General features: G+C 44.0%; 1 protein-coding gene across 4 annotated transcripts in view; it reads right to left on the bottom strand.

Annotated features, from left to right (window-relative positions):
• Positions 1 to 18,503, bottom strand: part of MOB3B (MOB kinase activator 3B) — a 241,175-nt gene that overhangs the window by 14,444 nt on the left and 208,228 nt on the right. For 3 of the 4 annotated variants that reach the window (XM_036855702.1, XM_036855704.1, XM_036855705.1), the window contains exon 4: positions 13,392 to 14,833. The exons of the other annotated variant lie outside the window; for it this stretch is intronic. In XM_036855702.1, the coding sequence (XP_036711597.1) occupies positions 14,804 to 14,833 (30 nt within the window). In that variant the 3' untranslated portion in view covers positions 13,392 to 14,803. Of the gene's footprint in view, positions 1 to 13,391; positions 14,834 to 18,503 lie in introns of those variants that run through there. 4 annotated transcript variants of the gene reach the window in all.

The raw sequence follows: 18,503 nt of genomic DNA, 5'->3' as shown, positions 1-18,503 counted from the left end.
CAAAATATTTCATCTCTTTGAGACTCAGTTTTTTCATCAGTAAAGTGGGGGAAATTATGGCACTCACCTCCTGGAGTTGTTATAATCATTGAATGAGATATGGCATGTAAACCACTTGGCACAGTGACTGGCACACAGTAAACAAAGCTTAGTTGTAAAGTCTAATGTCTTATTAGAAGTTTGTAAAGTAAGATGTGCCTTGAGTGAAGTCTCATAAAGAGGCCACGGAAAGGGAATACAAAATACTACATAATATAATACAGTGTAAAACTTCCTTAAAATCTTTATCCAAATTTCTCCCCAACACTCCTTTAGTGTCTCCTAAAATAACTCTCTTCTTTGTCATCCCACAAGCTCTATCCAATCAACCTTCCTCCACTCTTTAGTTTATTTCCCCTTCCATCTTCCCTCCCTCCCCTCAATTCATATCTATTTTTTTTTTGTAAGCAGTACCATGCCATTTCTTATTTAAATTAGTTTATCCCTCCCCACTCTGAGGTTATTTTAAAAATAAACCTTTTTGTCCTAGTTCTTTCATGATTTTTTTTTTCACACTTAAACCTGTGGTCTAAAGCATAGATTGGTAAATATTCTGTAAAGACCAAACTGTAAATATGCAGGTGCTTTTACTAAACCTGTACCAGAGGTGCTATTTAGTGCAATAAGGCAAGAAAACAAAATAGAAAATGTAAGGATTGGAAAGGAAGAAACAAAACTGTCATTATTCACAGATGGCATGATGGTTTACTCAGAAAATTTAAGAGTCTACTAAGTATTAGAACTAATATGAAAATTTGGCCCAGGCTTTAAGGGGCTGGCAGTTTCACTCCCGTCTCTTGGAATATTAGCTTTGAAGCCCTGAGCTGCCACGTAAGGGGTACCTTACTGGAGACAACCCATGGTGAGGACCTGAGACTACATGGAGAAGGAGAGGGGCCCAGCTGAGCCCAGTCTTCTGGCCGTCCCTGCAAAGCATCAGGCACCTGAGTGACACCATCTTGGCTCCACCCATCAGCCCAGCCACCAGCTGAACCTCATCAAGTGACTGCCATCACGTGGAGCAGAATTGCCCAGCTGAGCCCTGCCTGAATCTATGACCCACAAAATCATTAGACAGGATAAGAGAGGTGTTGCTTTTAAATCACTAAGTGTTGGTGTATTTAGTTATTCAGCAATAAATAAAATTGGAACCTTAAATTCAAATAGATCGGGGCTTCCCTGGTGGCGCAGTGGTTGAGAGTCCGCCTGCCAATGCAGGGGACACGGGTTCGTGCCCCGGTCCGGGAAGATCCCACATGCCGCGGAGCGGCTAGGCCCGTGAGCCACAATTACTGAGCCTGCGCGTCTGGAGCCTGTGCTCCGCAACGGGAGAGGCCGCGACAGTAAGAGGCCTGCGCACCGCGATGAAGAGTGGCCCCCGCTCCCTGCAACTGGAGAAGGCCCTCGCACAGAAACGAAGACCCAACACAGCCAAAAATAAATTAAAAAAAAAAAAATTCAAATAGATCACTCTCTGAGCACAACCTTTTCTCCTGGCCACGCTCTAATTCAAATGCTCCTGCCCTCCTTGTTCTTCCACCCGATGGGACTCTCTCATTTCCTGTCCTCTCTGCTTCCTCCGTATCTGGCAGCCCTCTACGCTCTCATCTTCTTCAATATCCAGCTTAGATCCTATGAGTTTTATTCTGATTAAGGATTCAGTTCCAGGGATGGAGCAAATAATTGTTCCTCTGGAAACATTTAGAGAGAAACCCAGACCCAGACTCTGGTTAGCACACAAACTATCCTTTTTTTTAAATAAACTTATTATTTATTTATTTATTTATTTATTTTTGACTGCATTGGGTCTTTGTTGCTGCACGCGGGCTTTCTCTAGTTGCGGTGAGCGGGGGCTACTCTTCGTTGTGGTGCGCGGGCTTCTCATTGTGGTGGCTTCTCTTGTTGCGGAGCACAGGCTCTAGGTGCACAGGCTTCAGTAGTTGTGGCACGTGGGCTCAGTAGTTGTGGCTCACGGGCTCTAGAGCGCAGGCTCAGTAGTTGTGGTGCACGGGCTTAGTTGCTCTGCGGCATGTGGGATCTTCCCGGACCAGGGCTCGAACATGTGTCCCCTGCATTGGCAGGTGGATTCTTAACCACTGCGCCACCAGGGAAGCCCCCAAACTATCTTTATTGCTGCCTGTCTCCTACCTGAGATCACCTAGGGGTGTGGGTGGAGCGTGGGGAGGCTCCTTAGCCAAAGAGGAGGCTTGATTCTAGTTCTTGGTCCTCTAGGCAGGCGTGGGCTAGTGGCAGGGAAGGGAGGGTGAGGAAATCTCAGTAATCTTGAGGGCCTCAGGTAAAGGGGGCCATTTCTCACCTCTAGGGGCGGCCACAGCAGTTCTGTCCTTCAGGTCACGTGGAGGCAGTGGTAGCAGGTAGGGCGGGCTGTGTGCTTGTCCCCAGACTGTCCTGGAAAGCAGGCTCTCCGTACTCCTTCTTACAGACGGTCAGGCCGGCAGGATCACAGGCAGAGTGGCCAGGCATTGAAAGGTTGTGCTACCCAAGCAATCAAGTGCCTCTAGGCATTCAGGTCTCGCCAGGAAAACCTGCCACCATCAGCACCAAACAAACTCACAAAAACAGCACGTGGCTATTTAAAACACCTGCGTTACAACCCCAGCGCATCAGCCAACGGGCCGCTGCAGGTGTAGACGCTTTCACTACGCTAGGGAAACCTGAAGGATGGGCTTTTATTCTGAGATCTACCCTTTCTCCTCTTTTGGCGTTGAAATGTCCTTTCTTCTATGAAATAAGGGTGAGGAGAGATGGTGAGGAGAGCATCCCTAAATCACTCTGTTGTTGCATTTTAAACTTCCTAGGCCACGAAATCCAAAAAACGGAGGATGAGTGCAAGGGCTGTTGGCCATTCTTTCTAACCTGTGAGAAGCCTGCCTCAGGGCCTCGCTTAAGAGTCTGGTTCCTGCTGGTGGTGGTGGGCTGCCAGGGAAGAGCACTGAGGGGTGGGGGGAAGGGGCACAGGTCTGGGATTTAGAAAGAGCAGCCTGGCTTCAGTTTGTGAAGAGTGGGAGGGGAGAGGGGATTTGGAGGCAAGGAGAGTGTCTCCTGGCTTTTGTAGAGTTTGGGGCACGAGGAAGGGGAGCCTAAGGACAGGCAGAGGCTGTGCCAGCGGAGGAAGAGGGGCCTCTGTGACTCTGAGGCTAATTTTCTTTTTTTTAAATTAATTGATTAATTAATTAATTAATTTAGGCTGTGCTGCGCGGCATGCGAGATCTTAGTTCCCTGACCAGCGATCAAACCCACGCCCCCTGCAGTGGAAGCACGGATTCTCAACCACTGGACAGCCAGGGAAGTCCCTAATTTTCTAATAAGAGTTTGGTCAAATCTTTCCCCTAAGTTGCTGAATCTTATCTGCTATTTTGTCTTTGCATAATCTCATTGAAATAAATCTCCCCTTCAGGACAATCTAAGAGTGGTAGAGAAAAGGGCACAGTTTGTTTTCCAATTTTTCTGAATAAAAACTTTCCTTTTCTGCTAGCCAGACTACATAGTCCGTTTTGGCAAGCTTTCCATTGGAAATAGCTGCTTTCTCCACTCCGTATTCACGGATCGGCTGTATTTGAAATCTAGCAGTTATCAGATGTCTCCTTCGTGTCCATAGATCTCCCCCAGCTGGCCTTAAGGCAAATCACATCTTAGTAATTATCAGACACGATTGGTACAAGGACGGATGCTGAAGGACTGCACATAAATGGGGAAAATTATTTCTTCTCTAAGGGCTTCTGAACCCAGGGATGGGAAAAAGCAAAGACAGATGAGGGCACCCAGCCCAAAGCAAAGGAGCTGAGGCTTCCATTCTCCCGCCCCAGTGAAATCTGCAAGGTGACAGCATCTGTGAGTCGGTTACTATGTTGACGAAGGGCCCTTGAGAGCGCTCAGCACTAGCAGGGAGGGGCTCGCCTGATGACTTGGGCTCAATTTCCCATTTTCCAGTCTTGCCTGTTCCTTGGTATGTACTAGTCATCCCTGCAAGACCAAGTCTGATCAGAAAGGAAACTGTTTGGGGGACAATTGGAAGGTGTGAACCCCTCTGAATCAGAGGGGCGACTGTACCCCTGGCTGCTCTTCTGAAGCTGGCAGAGACTGGGCTTCCGAAGCCAGGTTTTCTCCCCCAGGCAGCAGCTGGCTGAGCATCGTCAGCCGCGTGGGCATTAAGCCCACTTGTTTCCTCCCTTTGACCCAACAGTTTGACGATCTTAACTTTCAGGGGCATTTCCATCAGATTCACCCTTTCTGTTCTGTGCAGGAGGCATTCCTCTCACCTGTGTAACTTCCTCATCGCTGCTTCCCCAGATTCCTTTGGGCTTTTCAGGGGAGACTAATTTTTTGACCCTCATGGTGAAAGAAGCTTTGTCACCAGGGTAGCAAGTGAACAAGGTAAAAGGAGGAATAACTTTTTAATAGCTGAAGTGTGTGTGTTGGAGCGATGTAACCTAGTGATGAAGAGCAGGGGGTCTGGAGACAGACTGCCTGGGTTCAAATCCCAGCTCCACCACTAACCAGCTGCATGACCTTGAAAAAGATTCTTGCTCCTCAACCTCAGTTTCCTCATCTGTAAAATGGGAATAATAACAATAGTACCTACCCCAAGGACTGGAGTGAGGATTAATTCAGATAAGCAGAGTAAAATGCTTGGCACGATGCCTAGCACTGGATGAGAGTAAGGCCTGTCCCTGGGTGAGCTCATCCCAGCCCCCCAGCCACTGCACTCGGTCACCACATCTGCAACAGATTACGGATGGTTGCTGTCACCAATACTTCCCTCAGGGAACAGTTGTGAGAAGGGGATGGGAGGAGATAGGTCAAGTACCAAACACAGTGCTTGGCACAAAGTAGATTCTCAGTAAATTAATGCCTAGCCCTTCTTCCCCCAAAAATGTCCTCCTAACTCCCTTGAAAGCACTCAGCACACCCATGTGTTCTGTTTCTAGTCCTTTCCCACACGGTAACAGGAATCTATGGGCACCAGAGAATGTTCATGTAAAAATTCCCTCGTTTATTTTCTCTTCCTCTTGGCAGTGGGTGAGGGGCTTGGGTACCTTCCTTTCATGTTTCTCTATTTGAGTCACACAGAAGTCCTTTTTCAGTCACTTAGGAGAGAGAACGCAAATTTCAGTGCAATGCCATGAACCCAAGGGCAGCACAATCTTTGTTCCTGAATGCTGACATGGCAATAACTTACAGCTTACAGCTCTTAGGAACTTTCTAGACTTGCAATTGTTTATTTCTTTTATTTCAAATCCATATGCTCACAGGGTTTTACTGAATTCAATGTCTAGATAATGCCCTGTTAGTACTTAATACCAAAGCTACACCTGGTGTGATCTGCACAACCTCAGGAAGCCCATGCTAAGGTTGGAAATGTGTTAAAAATTCTTCCTGGGAGTGTGAAATGGGGCTCACCTTTTGAATGAATTTTCTTTAACTTGGTTCAATAGTTGCTGAATCTAATGATTTACTATTAAAAAAATACTCCCACTACTCACTCCTCTTTTGACAAATGCTGCCTCTATGTTTGGCGGTTGAATCATTTCACGGATAATATCCACGGAGCCCTAGGAACGGGAAGGTAAAAGTCATTCATCTCATCGTAGCATACTAATTTCATCCAGCCTTAAAACATAGGCCAGCATTATGTCCTGACATATTAAAGATCTCCCGGTAGAACCAGGAACTTGTGAACATTTATGCTCTGCACGACTCCTGATGACCTCAAAGGAAGCTGCATAAGTCAGGTGGATGGAATGGAGGCTGCTTTTCAAATTCAGTGTGTTTCCTATTCATTTCTAAATTAGCCCATGGAATACATGCATAAATAAATCCCTCAGCCGCTCGTTGCTCTAGCCTCTCGGCTGTATATTTCTAATAGTTCATGTAACCACATATTTTACATTATGGCTGAAGAATTAATGCATTAATTTTTTTCATAGAGAAGAAAAATCAGCAAAAATTAACTGTGATAGTTTCTCAAATTTCTTACTGTCAAAGCTAATCTTCTGCTTTGGGTGTTTCTGTTTATTAATTCTTTTTTAAAATTTATTTATTTTTGGCTGTGTTGGGTCTTTGTTGCTGCACGCAGGCTTTCTCTAGTTGCGGCGAGCGGGGGCTACTCTTCGTTGCGGTGTGCGGGCTTCTCATTGCGGTGGTTTCTCTTGTTGTGGAGCACGGGCTCTAGGCGCGCGGACTTCAGTAGTTGTGGTGCACGGGCCCAGTTGCCCTGTGGCACGTGGGATCTTCCCGGACCAGGGCTCGAACCGGCATCCCCTGCACTGGCAGGCGGATTCCCAACCACGGCACCACCAGGGAAGCCCTCTAAGGATGAGTGAAATGCATGCTTTTATTCTTCCCATTTCACAGCAGGGAGCAAGACCTAGAAGCTTCTTAGGTACCATTTCAATTGATCATAGGAACACCCTGCTCCCAACCTGGGTGATTCCTCCTGGACTTGTGTCCCCTGCCCACTCAGGGACCTCATCGTGGCCTCTGGTCTTGGCCTCACATCACTCAACACTCTGTGGACCAGTTATTCTGACCTTCTTGGTGTCCCCGTTAGATCTGTTGTCCCACCTAATCTCTGACTAAGGGTCCACTCTGTATTTGTGAATGAACATCTTGTGAATAGAAATGCTTTCTGACCACAGCTGGACTGGTCACAGAAGCACTGCTGCAATCACGTTAACAAATGGCCAGGAAAGAAACTGAAGGCTGAACTGCTACGTGACATGGCCCCGGTATCTCCAGAGAGGAAGACAATGTGAGAAGAGCCTGATGCCTCATGGCGGTGGGGTGGGGTGGGGGGGGTGATTCCTTTAGTGCAGAGTGTGGGCTCTGGAGCACCCCCGTGTGACATCACTTTCTTGCTTGTGACTTCAGGCAAATTACTTAGGTAACTCTGACTTTAAAATGGGGATAAACATAGATAACCCACCTCATGGGGTCACCATGACCATTAAATGAGATTATCCAAGTAAAACGCTTAGCGTGTGCTAAGAGTATGCACTCAAATGTATACTTTTGGTGTTAGTAGCATCTAATATTATCATTATTATACATTGCTGTTAATTAATCTCTCTCTGATAGCAGATCTTAATTAGGCACTTGTCTGCCATGTGAATTCATTCATTCATTCATTCATCAAAGGTCTATTGAGCATCTACTATGTGCCAGACACTCTCTTCTAGGTGCTAGGTATACATCAATCAACAAAATAGAGATCCGTGATGACATGGAATTTATATTCTAGTTGGGGGAGACAGACAATACACAATACACCTAGTAAATAAATTACACAACATAGACGCTATGGGAAAAAGAAAATTTGACCAGAGAATGGGGGCCTGTGAGTCTTGGTGGGCAGGTGTGACCAGCAGAGGCCCCAGTGAGAAGGTGACATTCAAGCAAAGACTTGAGGGGAGAAGGAATTAGACATGAGGGTATTTGGGGGCGGAGCATGCAGGCAGGGGAATGGCCAGCGCAGAGGCCGTAAGTGTGAATGTGACCAGCACGTGTGACGCCAGCAAGGAGTGGAGGGAGAGAGGGGAACTGAGGCTTTTAATCTGAGGTTTGGAGCAAAGAAGGGACTATATTCTCATCCACAGACCGGGCAGGGGTGGGCGGCCCAGTTCCTCATGTCCCGCCAACGTTAACTTCTCCCACCAAACTTCATCCTGTCTAAAAGACCTCAGCATCTCTGCCCTAAGTGAAATAATTAGCCTTTAGATAAATAAACAAGTCACCATGTACGATTTTTCTAAATGCTGCTGCCTCTTACGGATGGATGTCAGCATGTAGTTTTTAGCAATACTAAATACATCATTGTAGAGACATTATATGCACAGTTATGGAGAAACAGTTATCCAAAATATTGTTTCTGGGTTAATAAACATAGGATTCTGTTGATACCTTTGTGCCTCTATGTTCTATATATTTCTTGAAAATGCTTACACTCTTATCCTTTGCTGATTTGGTTATAGGTGAGGTCACATCTCAGTTATATGATACGATTTCCTCTGGAGCAATTATTCAACTTAATCTAGTATGCAGTAATATTTATAAGCTCAATCAAAGTTTAATTAGCTTGAATTGGATGTCCTCATTGGGGTTTTAATTTATTAAGTACTGGAAATTTTTGTTTGTTTTTTTGTCTTCATGAAAACTCAGTTAGATGATGAATGCTGCATTAAAACAAGAAGTTTCCGTTAAAATAACGTGTTCTGTTAAAATCTACTCCACAATGAAACAGAAAAATCAGATAAAATATGTAATTGTTATAAATGACACTACGATTGCTTCCCAATGACAGTTCTTTATCATTTTGGTCAATGTAGCAATGAAGTCTGCTTGGAAGCAAAGTTGAAGTTTAAGAATTTAGGATATTGAAAAATTGCATAGATTTAATGATCGGCTTAGCTTCCATGGGAAGCAAGCTTCTTATGGGAGTATCAATTTTTGCTGTTGTTGGGTGGAAGGATTGAAGGCATCTGGTTTGAATTTGTTGTCTTCTAAGACAGTTTTCCATTAATTATCATTAATACAATGTAGGTTACTAGGGAGAATATAATAATACAGCAGGTATTCAATGTGTATGGGGATACATTTGAAAATTAAAATAGTGGTTTCCTCAGGGGACTCTCTAGACATGGTAAAGCAGGGGCTGTGACCTGAAATGCGTTAGGGGAGTGGCAAGAAACGTACATGAGTGAAGCATCCCAGTGTAAGAGGACAGTGGTAACTGACAACCAGCCATATGTCTGTGCGGCAACAGGGAGTGGTGAGGACAGTGGTACATTAGAGAGACAACTCCATCAAAATGGGTCAGCCACTTCTCAGCCAATTCCTGGAAACAACAGCCTTGTGTGGCCAGATCTTCTGATTTTGTACGAGAAGCCAGAAATTCTGATTTTCATGTGTCAAATTTTCCAATTTTTAAATGTCAGTAGCTAGTTAAACAACAACAACTACAATCTACGTAGGTCCAACAAAACATGCCTGCAGGACAAATTCAGTCCATAGCCCGCCTCTTTGTCACTTCTTGGTATACATTTCAGACAGTGGAACTGAGAAACAGAGAAACCCTTATATGTGTGATTGAGTTCTAGAAGTCTCATTCCTCACCGCCCTGTGTCTAGAAATCACCTCGTCACAAACAGCTTTTGTCAGACATAGTATTCTATTGTTGCTATTAGGAACAGGGGCTACTTTTGGAGTCATTTACAGTTATTACATAGTGACTGTAAATGTACTAATATCAATAATATACAAGTATATAGAATTTACATATTTCTGCTTTTCCAAATATGTTAATATTTTAATCTTACATCAGTGTCCAAAAATAATTATAAGCTACATAGGAACAAATCTAGGACCCCAGTTGCAGTTCAGAAATCTGAGGCACAGAACAATTAAATATACTACCCAAGGTCATACAAATAAGGTAGTGGCAAACCTGAGATTAAACCTCAGGTTTGTTTACTCTGGTTGATGAGCTTTTTCTATAATCTAGACTTATTACCTTTATATGCCAGGTTGTTACCAAACTTAACACTGAACCCTACTGCAAGAAAAAAGATGTACAACATTAATCTGTTGAGAAGCTACACAATATGCATGACACCCTCCCGGGAAAATTTGTAATAGAATAAAGGAACTTCTGCTAAAATACAAAGATGTGCATGTGGTCTAAAATAAATTTTGAAGTAGTTTTTTGTAGAGTTAACCTTTCTTTTCATTTATTTGTTGCAGGATGAAGAATATGCTTGTTAAAGAAATAAAACAAACACATAAAAAAGACAAAATAGAAGATGGTTATGTGTCTTTTATTTGTAACATTTGAATTCCTAAGCTCACATAAAACTGATTTCATAAATATCCTTTAGTTTTATCTTGCATTTTAATTTTTCTTAATTGTTAGTCTGTTCTTATAACCAAACCCTTAATTTAATCACAAATGGAACTAAAAATATGCTAAATCTTTTTTCTGATGCAATTAGAAAAGATACTGAAAAACTTTGAAATTAGAACATTAAAAGCTAGTAAAACAGCTTAACTGTCAGATTAGAAATGGACTCTTCCCTCTAAAAGTTACAAAACTCCTTATTTATTCATTGAAAAATGCTTACCCAGAATTAATAACTGCCCAGAGGGAAACAACCTGTTATAAGTTTTTTTGTTGATATATTTTTAAAAGCAGGGGAAAAAAAACCATTAGTTCCAAAACACGCTTTGTTTCACTAACTCTAGGAGAGAATCACCTATTTCATTAAGAACTAAAATGATCAAAGCACAAAGGACAACAGTATTATCCAAGTGACACATCAGACTCCTTTTAGTGATTTTGCCTTTGTACACATTCCTTGGTGGCTGTAGTTTTCCTATGATATTTCTTTTTCTCACAGTGTGATACCCATAGGGTGTGGAAGTGGTGTAAGTTTAGAGACCATAGGAAGTGATGTGCTTCCATTAATGACCAGAATGACATAATCACCACAAACAGATAAGAGAAATTCTATCCACGTCCCCTAATGCTTTGCCAATTAAAGAGGGGAGTAAAACAAAATAACTCAGTGTGATCTTACAGGGAATGCTAAAGGTAGGAAGGAAGGAAGCTCAAGAAGATAAAGCAAAATGGCGGAACAGAATATAGATAAGGATTTAGTGTGGGCAAATACAATAGAAAAGAAAATTTATAAGTGTATAAAATCAAGTCAAGAGTTAGCAAAGACACAACATAGTTTGGAGAAAGCATGCAGTAATTTCTTAATGTTCACTGCTAGTTACATCCATAATGCACAGTGACATGGAGAGCTTTGGGAAGGTTTCAGGCTGAAGTATAGAAATGTTAGCAGTGGGGCAACAAGATTTCCAAGAGAATTCCGCCATTGGGAGATGATAAATGGAAGAAGGCTGAAAGACAACTGGTAACAGTCTTCAAATATTTAGTGGACGTGTAAATAAAGCTCTCATTTAGTATGTTTTTACTTATACAGTCTTTGGATCTCAATGTGGGATACTAGAAAAGGTGAGCTGAAACGCAAAGATAATAGTTTAGCTCAAGTTGAATGGAAGGATTTCAGATGGAATCTGGTCTGTGGGTTATACCAGAGGTTGCTGCAGAATTTCTGTGCCTGAAGATCATTGAGAGGAGAATTGGTTTTTCACCTGGAATGCTACTGATGTGGTTTGGGAGGGTAGAAGGAATAGCTTAAGAAATCTCTCGAAGTTGCTTCCATTCATCCTGGCCCTCAGAAATGAGCAAACACCCCAGGAAGAGAAAATGAGAAATCTCAGAAGTAGAAACTGACTCCAGAGGGGTATTTCTCAATTTTTAAAAATTATCATCCTCCTAAAGAGCCTTTTTAGACATTTTATTCCTAATCATCTCCCTATCCCTACAGAATTTTAATACTACATATATACTTCACATCTGTATATGTACTATGGTCAGGCCATGACCCAGTGTAATATATAAGATTTCCTCCCCACTCAAATCAATTTTTGCACCCTTGGGCAATCACCATCAATGAAAATGCACGCTCTCTAAAATAAACCATCGGTCTGAATGGGAGGTCACTGAGGATGGGAGAAAAAAAAGTTATATATATTTTAACTCTGGCTTCAGGGACTACACAAATTCTCATTTGTCAGCATACTCATGCTTTACCTGCAGAGGGAAACTTTTTGTGTCCTCTTCTTTCTGTTAAATGGGAAAAGATGAATTCTCTGTCACTGCTATATCATCTAACTGCAATGGCTGTAATCTTTTGGAGATCCTGGACCTCTTTGTGAATATTAGGAAAGGAAAGCACATATGTACAGTCTCATACTCTATAAAATGTATGCATACAGAATTTCAGATCTTTATAATGAATTATGGAACTTTATAATGAATGGATCAGGCAGATAACACCTCAACCCACTGATCAAGCTTAATATTTATCATAAAAAGAGACAACTAGACATTATATGCTTCCTGATACGATGCAAAAGGAAAGAAACAACATCACTTACATAGTATTCTTGCTAAAAAATGTTTAACCTGAATCTAATAATGAGGAAACAATCAGAAAAAAATGCCAGATTGTGGAACATTCTACAAACAAACCAGCCAGAACTCTTTACTAATGTCAGTGTCATGAAAGACCCACATACACATGCGCACAGACACACACACACATACACACACACACCTCACACATACATAAAAGAAGGACTCTAATCCATCAACTAAAGAGAATGACAAGTAAGGGTATATGGATGTCATTGTAATCTTTCCTTTTTGAAATTTCCACTTTGACATTTCTCAAAAAAAAAGAAAATCTTGGATACATGTATTACTCAACTAAAAAAAAAAATAGTGGGAAAAGAGGGAGAGCGAGCCAGGTTAGGAGGAAGAAGCAAGATGTCAATCTCAGACCCAGAGAGTAGGAGATGCCTGAAGGGCTGCCAGGAGCTCAGATCTCCATGTGCCAGGAGAGGTACTTAGGATGTAGTCAGGCCAAAGAGATAAAAGATCGTCTGTAATGATTTTCTTCAGAATTTGCCAAACAAAGTTCTGCGGGAATAGGAACAGTCTGTAATTAAAACGTAAGAGTGGTTTGCCAGCACTTGCCCTAGAAGTGCCGATTAGTGCAGCAAGCAATATAACCAGGAGGAAATTGTTCCAAGAAGTTAAAAAAAAAATCTGGATTTTTTTTTAATCGAGTGGAAATTGAATATGCATGAACAGTTAACAGAAAATAACCTTCAAAAGACTTCATAACAAAAGTCTTCAGAGTCCAGCATCCTACTTGATCAGGCATTATTGAAATGCAGGAACTTTTTAATGCAAAACTCCTGTGTTTTCCATCGTGCAGAGCTTCAGAGTTCCTCCCAGGGCCTGGGCTCCATGCTGTCATTTCTCTGTCTCACTGCTCAACACTCCCATGTGGCACTAACTGCGTCGTGCATAGGTCGGGAAGACGGGCTCATTTGTCTGATCTCTGGATCCTTAGGACAGTCAGATATCCTTTCAGCCAAAAATGATGCTGAGAAAAATCTTTGCCTATCTTGTCCTCTCAAAGTTACTTAGGAAGCAGAAAAACAAAAAACAAAAAAGGTATGTTTGTTGTTGATCAGAGCACAATAATATGGAGAGAGGTAGCAGCACTTGGATTCCATGAGACAAATTTGACGAGATACAAAGCAAGGGTTGGTTTGCCGGGTTAGGTCAACACAGAATGCCATGGTGCCCAGACAGTTGACCCTTTCTCACTTTGGACCAAGAAAGACTTCATGCCTTTCTACGCTCTCGTGGCAGCTCCAAATGGCTTTAACACATTACATGCAATGAAACAAAATCAGAGTTGTTGAGTTATTCTTTAATCAGTATTACATTGAAATGCCCTAATACATTCTTATCTACATCCCTCCACCAACTGCTCTTTTGTCGAATTCAAACGCTCCCTGGAAGTATCATCACGCCCTAGTCACAGGCTCTCAGGACCACCACGGTTTTGCGAATGAATCAGAGAAGGCAACACTGCTTCAGCTAAAAGTCACTTAGCTTTCAAAAGGCAGGATGTAGCACAGAATGATTCTGTCTACTGGGATAGAAACACTGGGAAGGATGGGAGAAGGAAGTTGGCTCCAGCTCCACTGTTACCTTGGCAACTGTGGCACAAGCATCATCCGGGCAGAAATTAACTTTGTGCCATAATATCATAGGGCAGAGGAAGGGAGAGCGTGGAGGAAGAGGAAGAAAACATCGGCTGGATCTAGAAGCTCAGAGGGCCGGCTGGGAAGATTACGAATCAATGGGCTGGGCATTTCAGCTACAGGCACCAAATTACCCATTGTACTTTTGTTGGGTTTTTTTTTTTTTTTCACTGAAATTTCAGTATTGTGTGAAGACAGCCACCACACCCTTTAATAATGAACAAACACTGCACTAATTTGGCTCAGGGCATCTGCTGATCATTCTTGGTCATTTATAACTTCCTTTTATTTCTCTCTTCGGGGAAACGGGAAAAAAAATATCTTGAACGGAAGAGACAAGGAATGGTGTGGTTATAAAAAACACATTCTGTTGAGGGTGAACTGGTAACTAAGTTAGCCTTAGGCTAGAGACCAGTCTCTTCCCTGAAATGAAAGTGTGCAGACCCTATCTGGGGCAAGAGAAGCCACCCCGTGGAGAGGTCCCGGGTAAAACTGCTTATGGGGGAAATTGCACTGATGCTGTGGGATGGGCCTCAGACCTCCCAGCCAAGACCACGGCATCAGGGCCAGAGCCTGCAGGGACCGCACAGGAAGGCTTGTTAGAGAAAAACTGGCTGTGCATCCAGAGTTCCAAAATTCACTGGGTACTTAGAAAACACGTTACAGAAAAGGCAGCCGGCTGACGAGACAGGTAAGTGGAAAAGTACAAGTTAAGTATCTCAGTCTCAAAACCTGAATTCCAGTAAAGCTTAGGTGGCAGGTCACAGGCAGAACTGCGACACGCATGTAAGTGCAGAGGCTTCCTTCCTCCAGGATGGGTGAGGGGCCGTCCTTCTCTCCTGGCCAGGTCCACAGGTCACGGCTAGCAGCACTCAGAGGGTTAAGAGCACACGAAGTGAGCGGGGAACATCTCTCAGGAGTCACCGCTGGTCTCCAGCTTGCCTGCTCCTGGAAGTAGGTGCGCCTTTTCAGCCAGGGAGGTCTCCCTCCTGCCGGCCCGGGACTCCAGGAGGAAACAGCTTTTCCTCTTTCTTCCGTAGGGTAAGATGGGGCGTTAGTGACACATCCTGCTCGTCATCTCTTTCTGGAAAGCAGGGGGAGAAGGATGGTTAGGAGTAACTATAAGCAGAGCAATGACTTGTTGAAGGATTCTGAAAATACCCTGGCAACCTCTGGAGCCTTTAAACAAGAGGTTGCAAGCATGGCCCAGGAATAAGGCTCAGCATACAGATGTGTTCCACTGGCTGCAGGCTTTTTTTTTTTTTTTTAAATCAAAGCACTGTTTAAAAACCTCAGCTAACTTGCCAAAAATCCAGGTTGCTCTGTGTTTTGGAAAAATTGCAAGATCTGGAGCCACTGGGCAGCTGAGTTGAGAATTGCTGTCCTCTTCAGATGGAGAATACACTCTCCAGTTTGCCCCAGTCTCCACCACTCCCAGCTGTCTCCCCATCAGGAGTCGAGTATCGCTTACAGATTGATATGATAATTGCATTTAGACGGCTGTTTTCCTTAGAGTAGAGCACAATTTCTCTTTACCTAAGTTTCAATCAAAGATGAAAAGATGAAGGATAGGTACAAGTCAAGAAAAGTGGGAGGAAGGACATTTCTTAATAGAAATGAAGACTATCCCAACGTGTCTGACAGTCAACCACAACCAGCTGGCCTTTCTATAAATGCTCTTGTGGGCATTTATAGATCCCAAATGTGCCATCTGTTCTCCTTCTCTGGGTCTCTGCACAGGCGAGGCTCTTGCCCGTGGCCTGCTCCTACCACGCCCTGCTCTCTTTACTTGGCTAATTGCCATTCATTTTCCCAACTCCAGCAAGATGACTCTGATCTGCCTGGGAGGACTTCAGGCACTTCCGCCCCCCTACTGTGGATCAGCCACGCCCTCCACCTGTGCCCACCTGGAGGCCTGCGTGCAAGGAGCCAGTTTGTACACCTGTGTGTGTGTGTGTGTGTGTGTGTGCGCGCGCGCATGCACGCACATGGGCGACGGGCATGTGTGTTGGCTCTACTTGTGAGCTCCAAGGTGTCAGGAAGAAGAAACCCTCGCTGAATTCCCCACCGCTGGCACAGTGCCTGGCACGGGGCAGCAACTCCTCTTTCATCCCCAGGAATGTCCTGGATCGCAGGCTGGGGAAGGAGACTTGTGCCTTGTGGCATTTAGGAGGACACGTTTCATATATTTTAGTGAGATGAATGAGCTGCTTCTGAGGTCCACCTGCTGCAGAGCTGACGCCAGCTGCTACCTCTCTTGCACGCTGACCCCCGCTCACCCTCCAGCGCCCCCCATCCAATAGGAAACATCTGAGTAAGAGGAGCTTGAGAACAGGCGTGCCAGCTGCTCAGAGACTCTATTAGAAAACCACACCAATGTGCTGGTTAAAAAAATAACCAAATATACAGAACAGAATCTAGGTACTTTTGCACCCTTATAATATTAAGTAAGGCAATTATGTAGATACATATATTGAAAAATTAAGTGACCATTTACTTATGCTCAGTACTTGTGCTATGGACCAGGTGCCTGGGAGATCACTGCTCTCAAGGAGCTACAGTTTATCAGGGAGAAAACGACATAAAATACAATGATATAAATGTTAATATTTAGAGGAGGAGATGAGGTGTGGTAGAACCCAATCCACCCATTCCACTCTAACCTCACTACCACCCTGTGTGACCTCCCTGAGCCTTTGGGTCTTAGCTGAAGTGGCCCCTTTCTAGGGATACCCTTCCGAACCTCCAAGAGAGGGCATCACCTCCTCTTCTGCTCTCTCATAGCACCCTTCTTCACAACCAGGATAGTCTTTCTGTTTCAATCCTGCCTCCTGGATTCATCCCTTGTAAGGTCCTGTAAGACCCACAGAGAAAAGGGCTGTGTCTGTGGTCTGTGCTGCGTCCCCAGTGCCTGGCAAGTGATGGTGGATAAAATGTTTGTGTAATCCAGCAATGAATGGGCTCCCAGAGTGGGAAGGTTAAAAAGTATTCATGGACAGAGTACGCATTCATTCCCTTTCCTGATCTCTGCAGAAGCACAAACATGGCAGCAGCTTTGTGCTGGGAAGGCAGAGTCTTGAGAGGACTTCTCTGATAACGTACCCACGGAGATGGACTCCACAACCTAGAGGAGGAGGAGTCTGACAGGTGAGGGTGGGAGAAGGGGGACGGGAGAAGAGGGGCTGTGGCTGGAGGGAAGCACAGTCGAGGTGGAGCCCGCCAGGGATCTGATGCTGCCGTGGCTGGAGCAGAGGGGCCAGGGCAGGATGGGGACGCAGGGGCGGGGAGACAGGTAAGCGCACACCTATTTGAATAAGGACCCAGGCACCTGGTGTGGGGGGATGGAAATAGATGATGACAACCTGAAAAGGAATTTGCTGTTCCTCTGTTAAGCTTCCAAAGGTTCTTGTGTTTTTGGTTAACTTTTTGTGACAGAGATGGGAAAAATTAGGTGGGAATACAAAGTGTGTGTGTGTGTGTATGTGTGTGTGTGCGCGCGCGTGTGTGTGTGGGTGTGTGCGGGTGTGTTTGAAAGAGTGAGAGCACGAGAGTGAAGGAGAGATCATGGGATGAAGACAGCTTTGCCTTTATAACTAATTCTCATAATTATTTGCAATGGGTCAGGATTACAGAAAGAAAGGAACTAGCATTTGTTAAGCCCCTACGAGTTGCAGGTGCTTCGGGTGGTTATATTAATATTGCCTCTGTAAAACTTTGACAGAAGAGGAATCCAGGCCTCAGAGCAGAAGTGATGTGCTCAAGGTGAACAGGTACGGTGAACGGTAAGCTGCCGAGCTTAAATGGTAACAGTTGCTTCCATCAAACAAAGGTTTGCTGTTGTTTAGTCTCAGTGTCCCTCACGGCTCTACAGATATCACTTCATGTAACCCTTACCCTGATCCTGTGAAGTAAGCTTTGCCATCCCCATTGGTCTGATGAGGAAACAGGCACAGAGACAGAGAATAACTTATCAAAGTCACACAGAAAGTGGCAGAAGTAGAGATCTAAACTCAGGTCTATCTGGATGCAAAGCCCAGCTCTTTCCACTACACCACATGACCATGGTTTAAAGCCTCTGAGACATTCTTATGAATATGCATTTGAGTGATATTGACTTATATTAATTAACAATTAATTGCAATTGTTCCTGAATTTTCAAAATGCCAAAGAGACAGTTTTTCTTTATCCAGACTGATGCCACTTTGAGTTACAAGTGCAATCGGTAAATACCAAAACAATTATGCCACTAAAAGACTATAGAGGGCTTCCCTGGTAGCGCAGTGGTTGAGAATCTGCCTGCTAATGCAGGGGACATGGGTTCGAGCCCTGGTCTGGGAGGATCCCACATGCCGCGGAGCAACTAGGCCCGTGAGCCACACCTGCTGAGCCTGCGCGTCTGGAGCCTGTGCTCCGCAACAGGAGAGGCCGCGATGGTGAGAGGCCCGTGCACCATGATGAAGAGGGGCCCCCGCTTGCCGCAACTAGAGAGGGCCCTCGCACAGAAACGAAGACCCAACACACCCAAAAATAAATAAATAAATTCAAAAAAAAAAAGACTATAGACACTAGAAATATGGAAGACTTTATTTATTCATTTATTTATTTTTTTTTTTTAAGGAAAGCAGAAGAGGGAAAAGTTTGAGAGAGGATATGGGACTTCAGCAAAGCCACTGAGTTAGTCTGTGAAAAGCCAGGACCAGTGCTTTCCTCACCACACCGTGCAGCCTCAAATGCAGGAGAAAAACTGTTTACTG

This window comes from Balaenoptera musculus, chromosome 6 (assembly GCF_009873245.2).
Source record: "Balaenoptera musculus isolate JJ_BM4_2016_0621 chromosome 6, mBalMus1.pri.v3, whole genome shotgun sequence".
NCBI classification, from domain to species: Eukaryota; Metazoa; Chordata; class Mammalia; order Artiodactyla; family Balaenopteridae; genus Balaenoptera; species Balaenoptera musculus.
The sequence above is the reverse complement of the archived record's forward strand: the minus strand, read 5'-3'. Positions and strand labels throughout refer to the sequence as shown.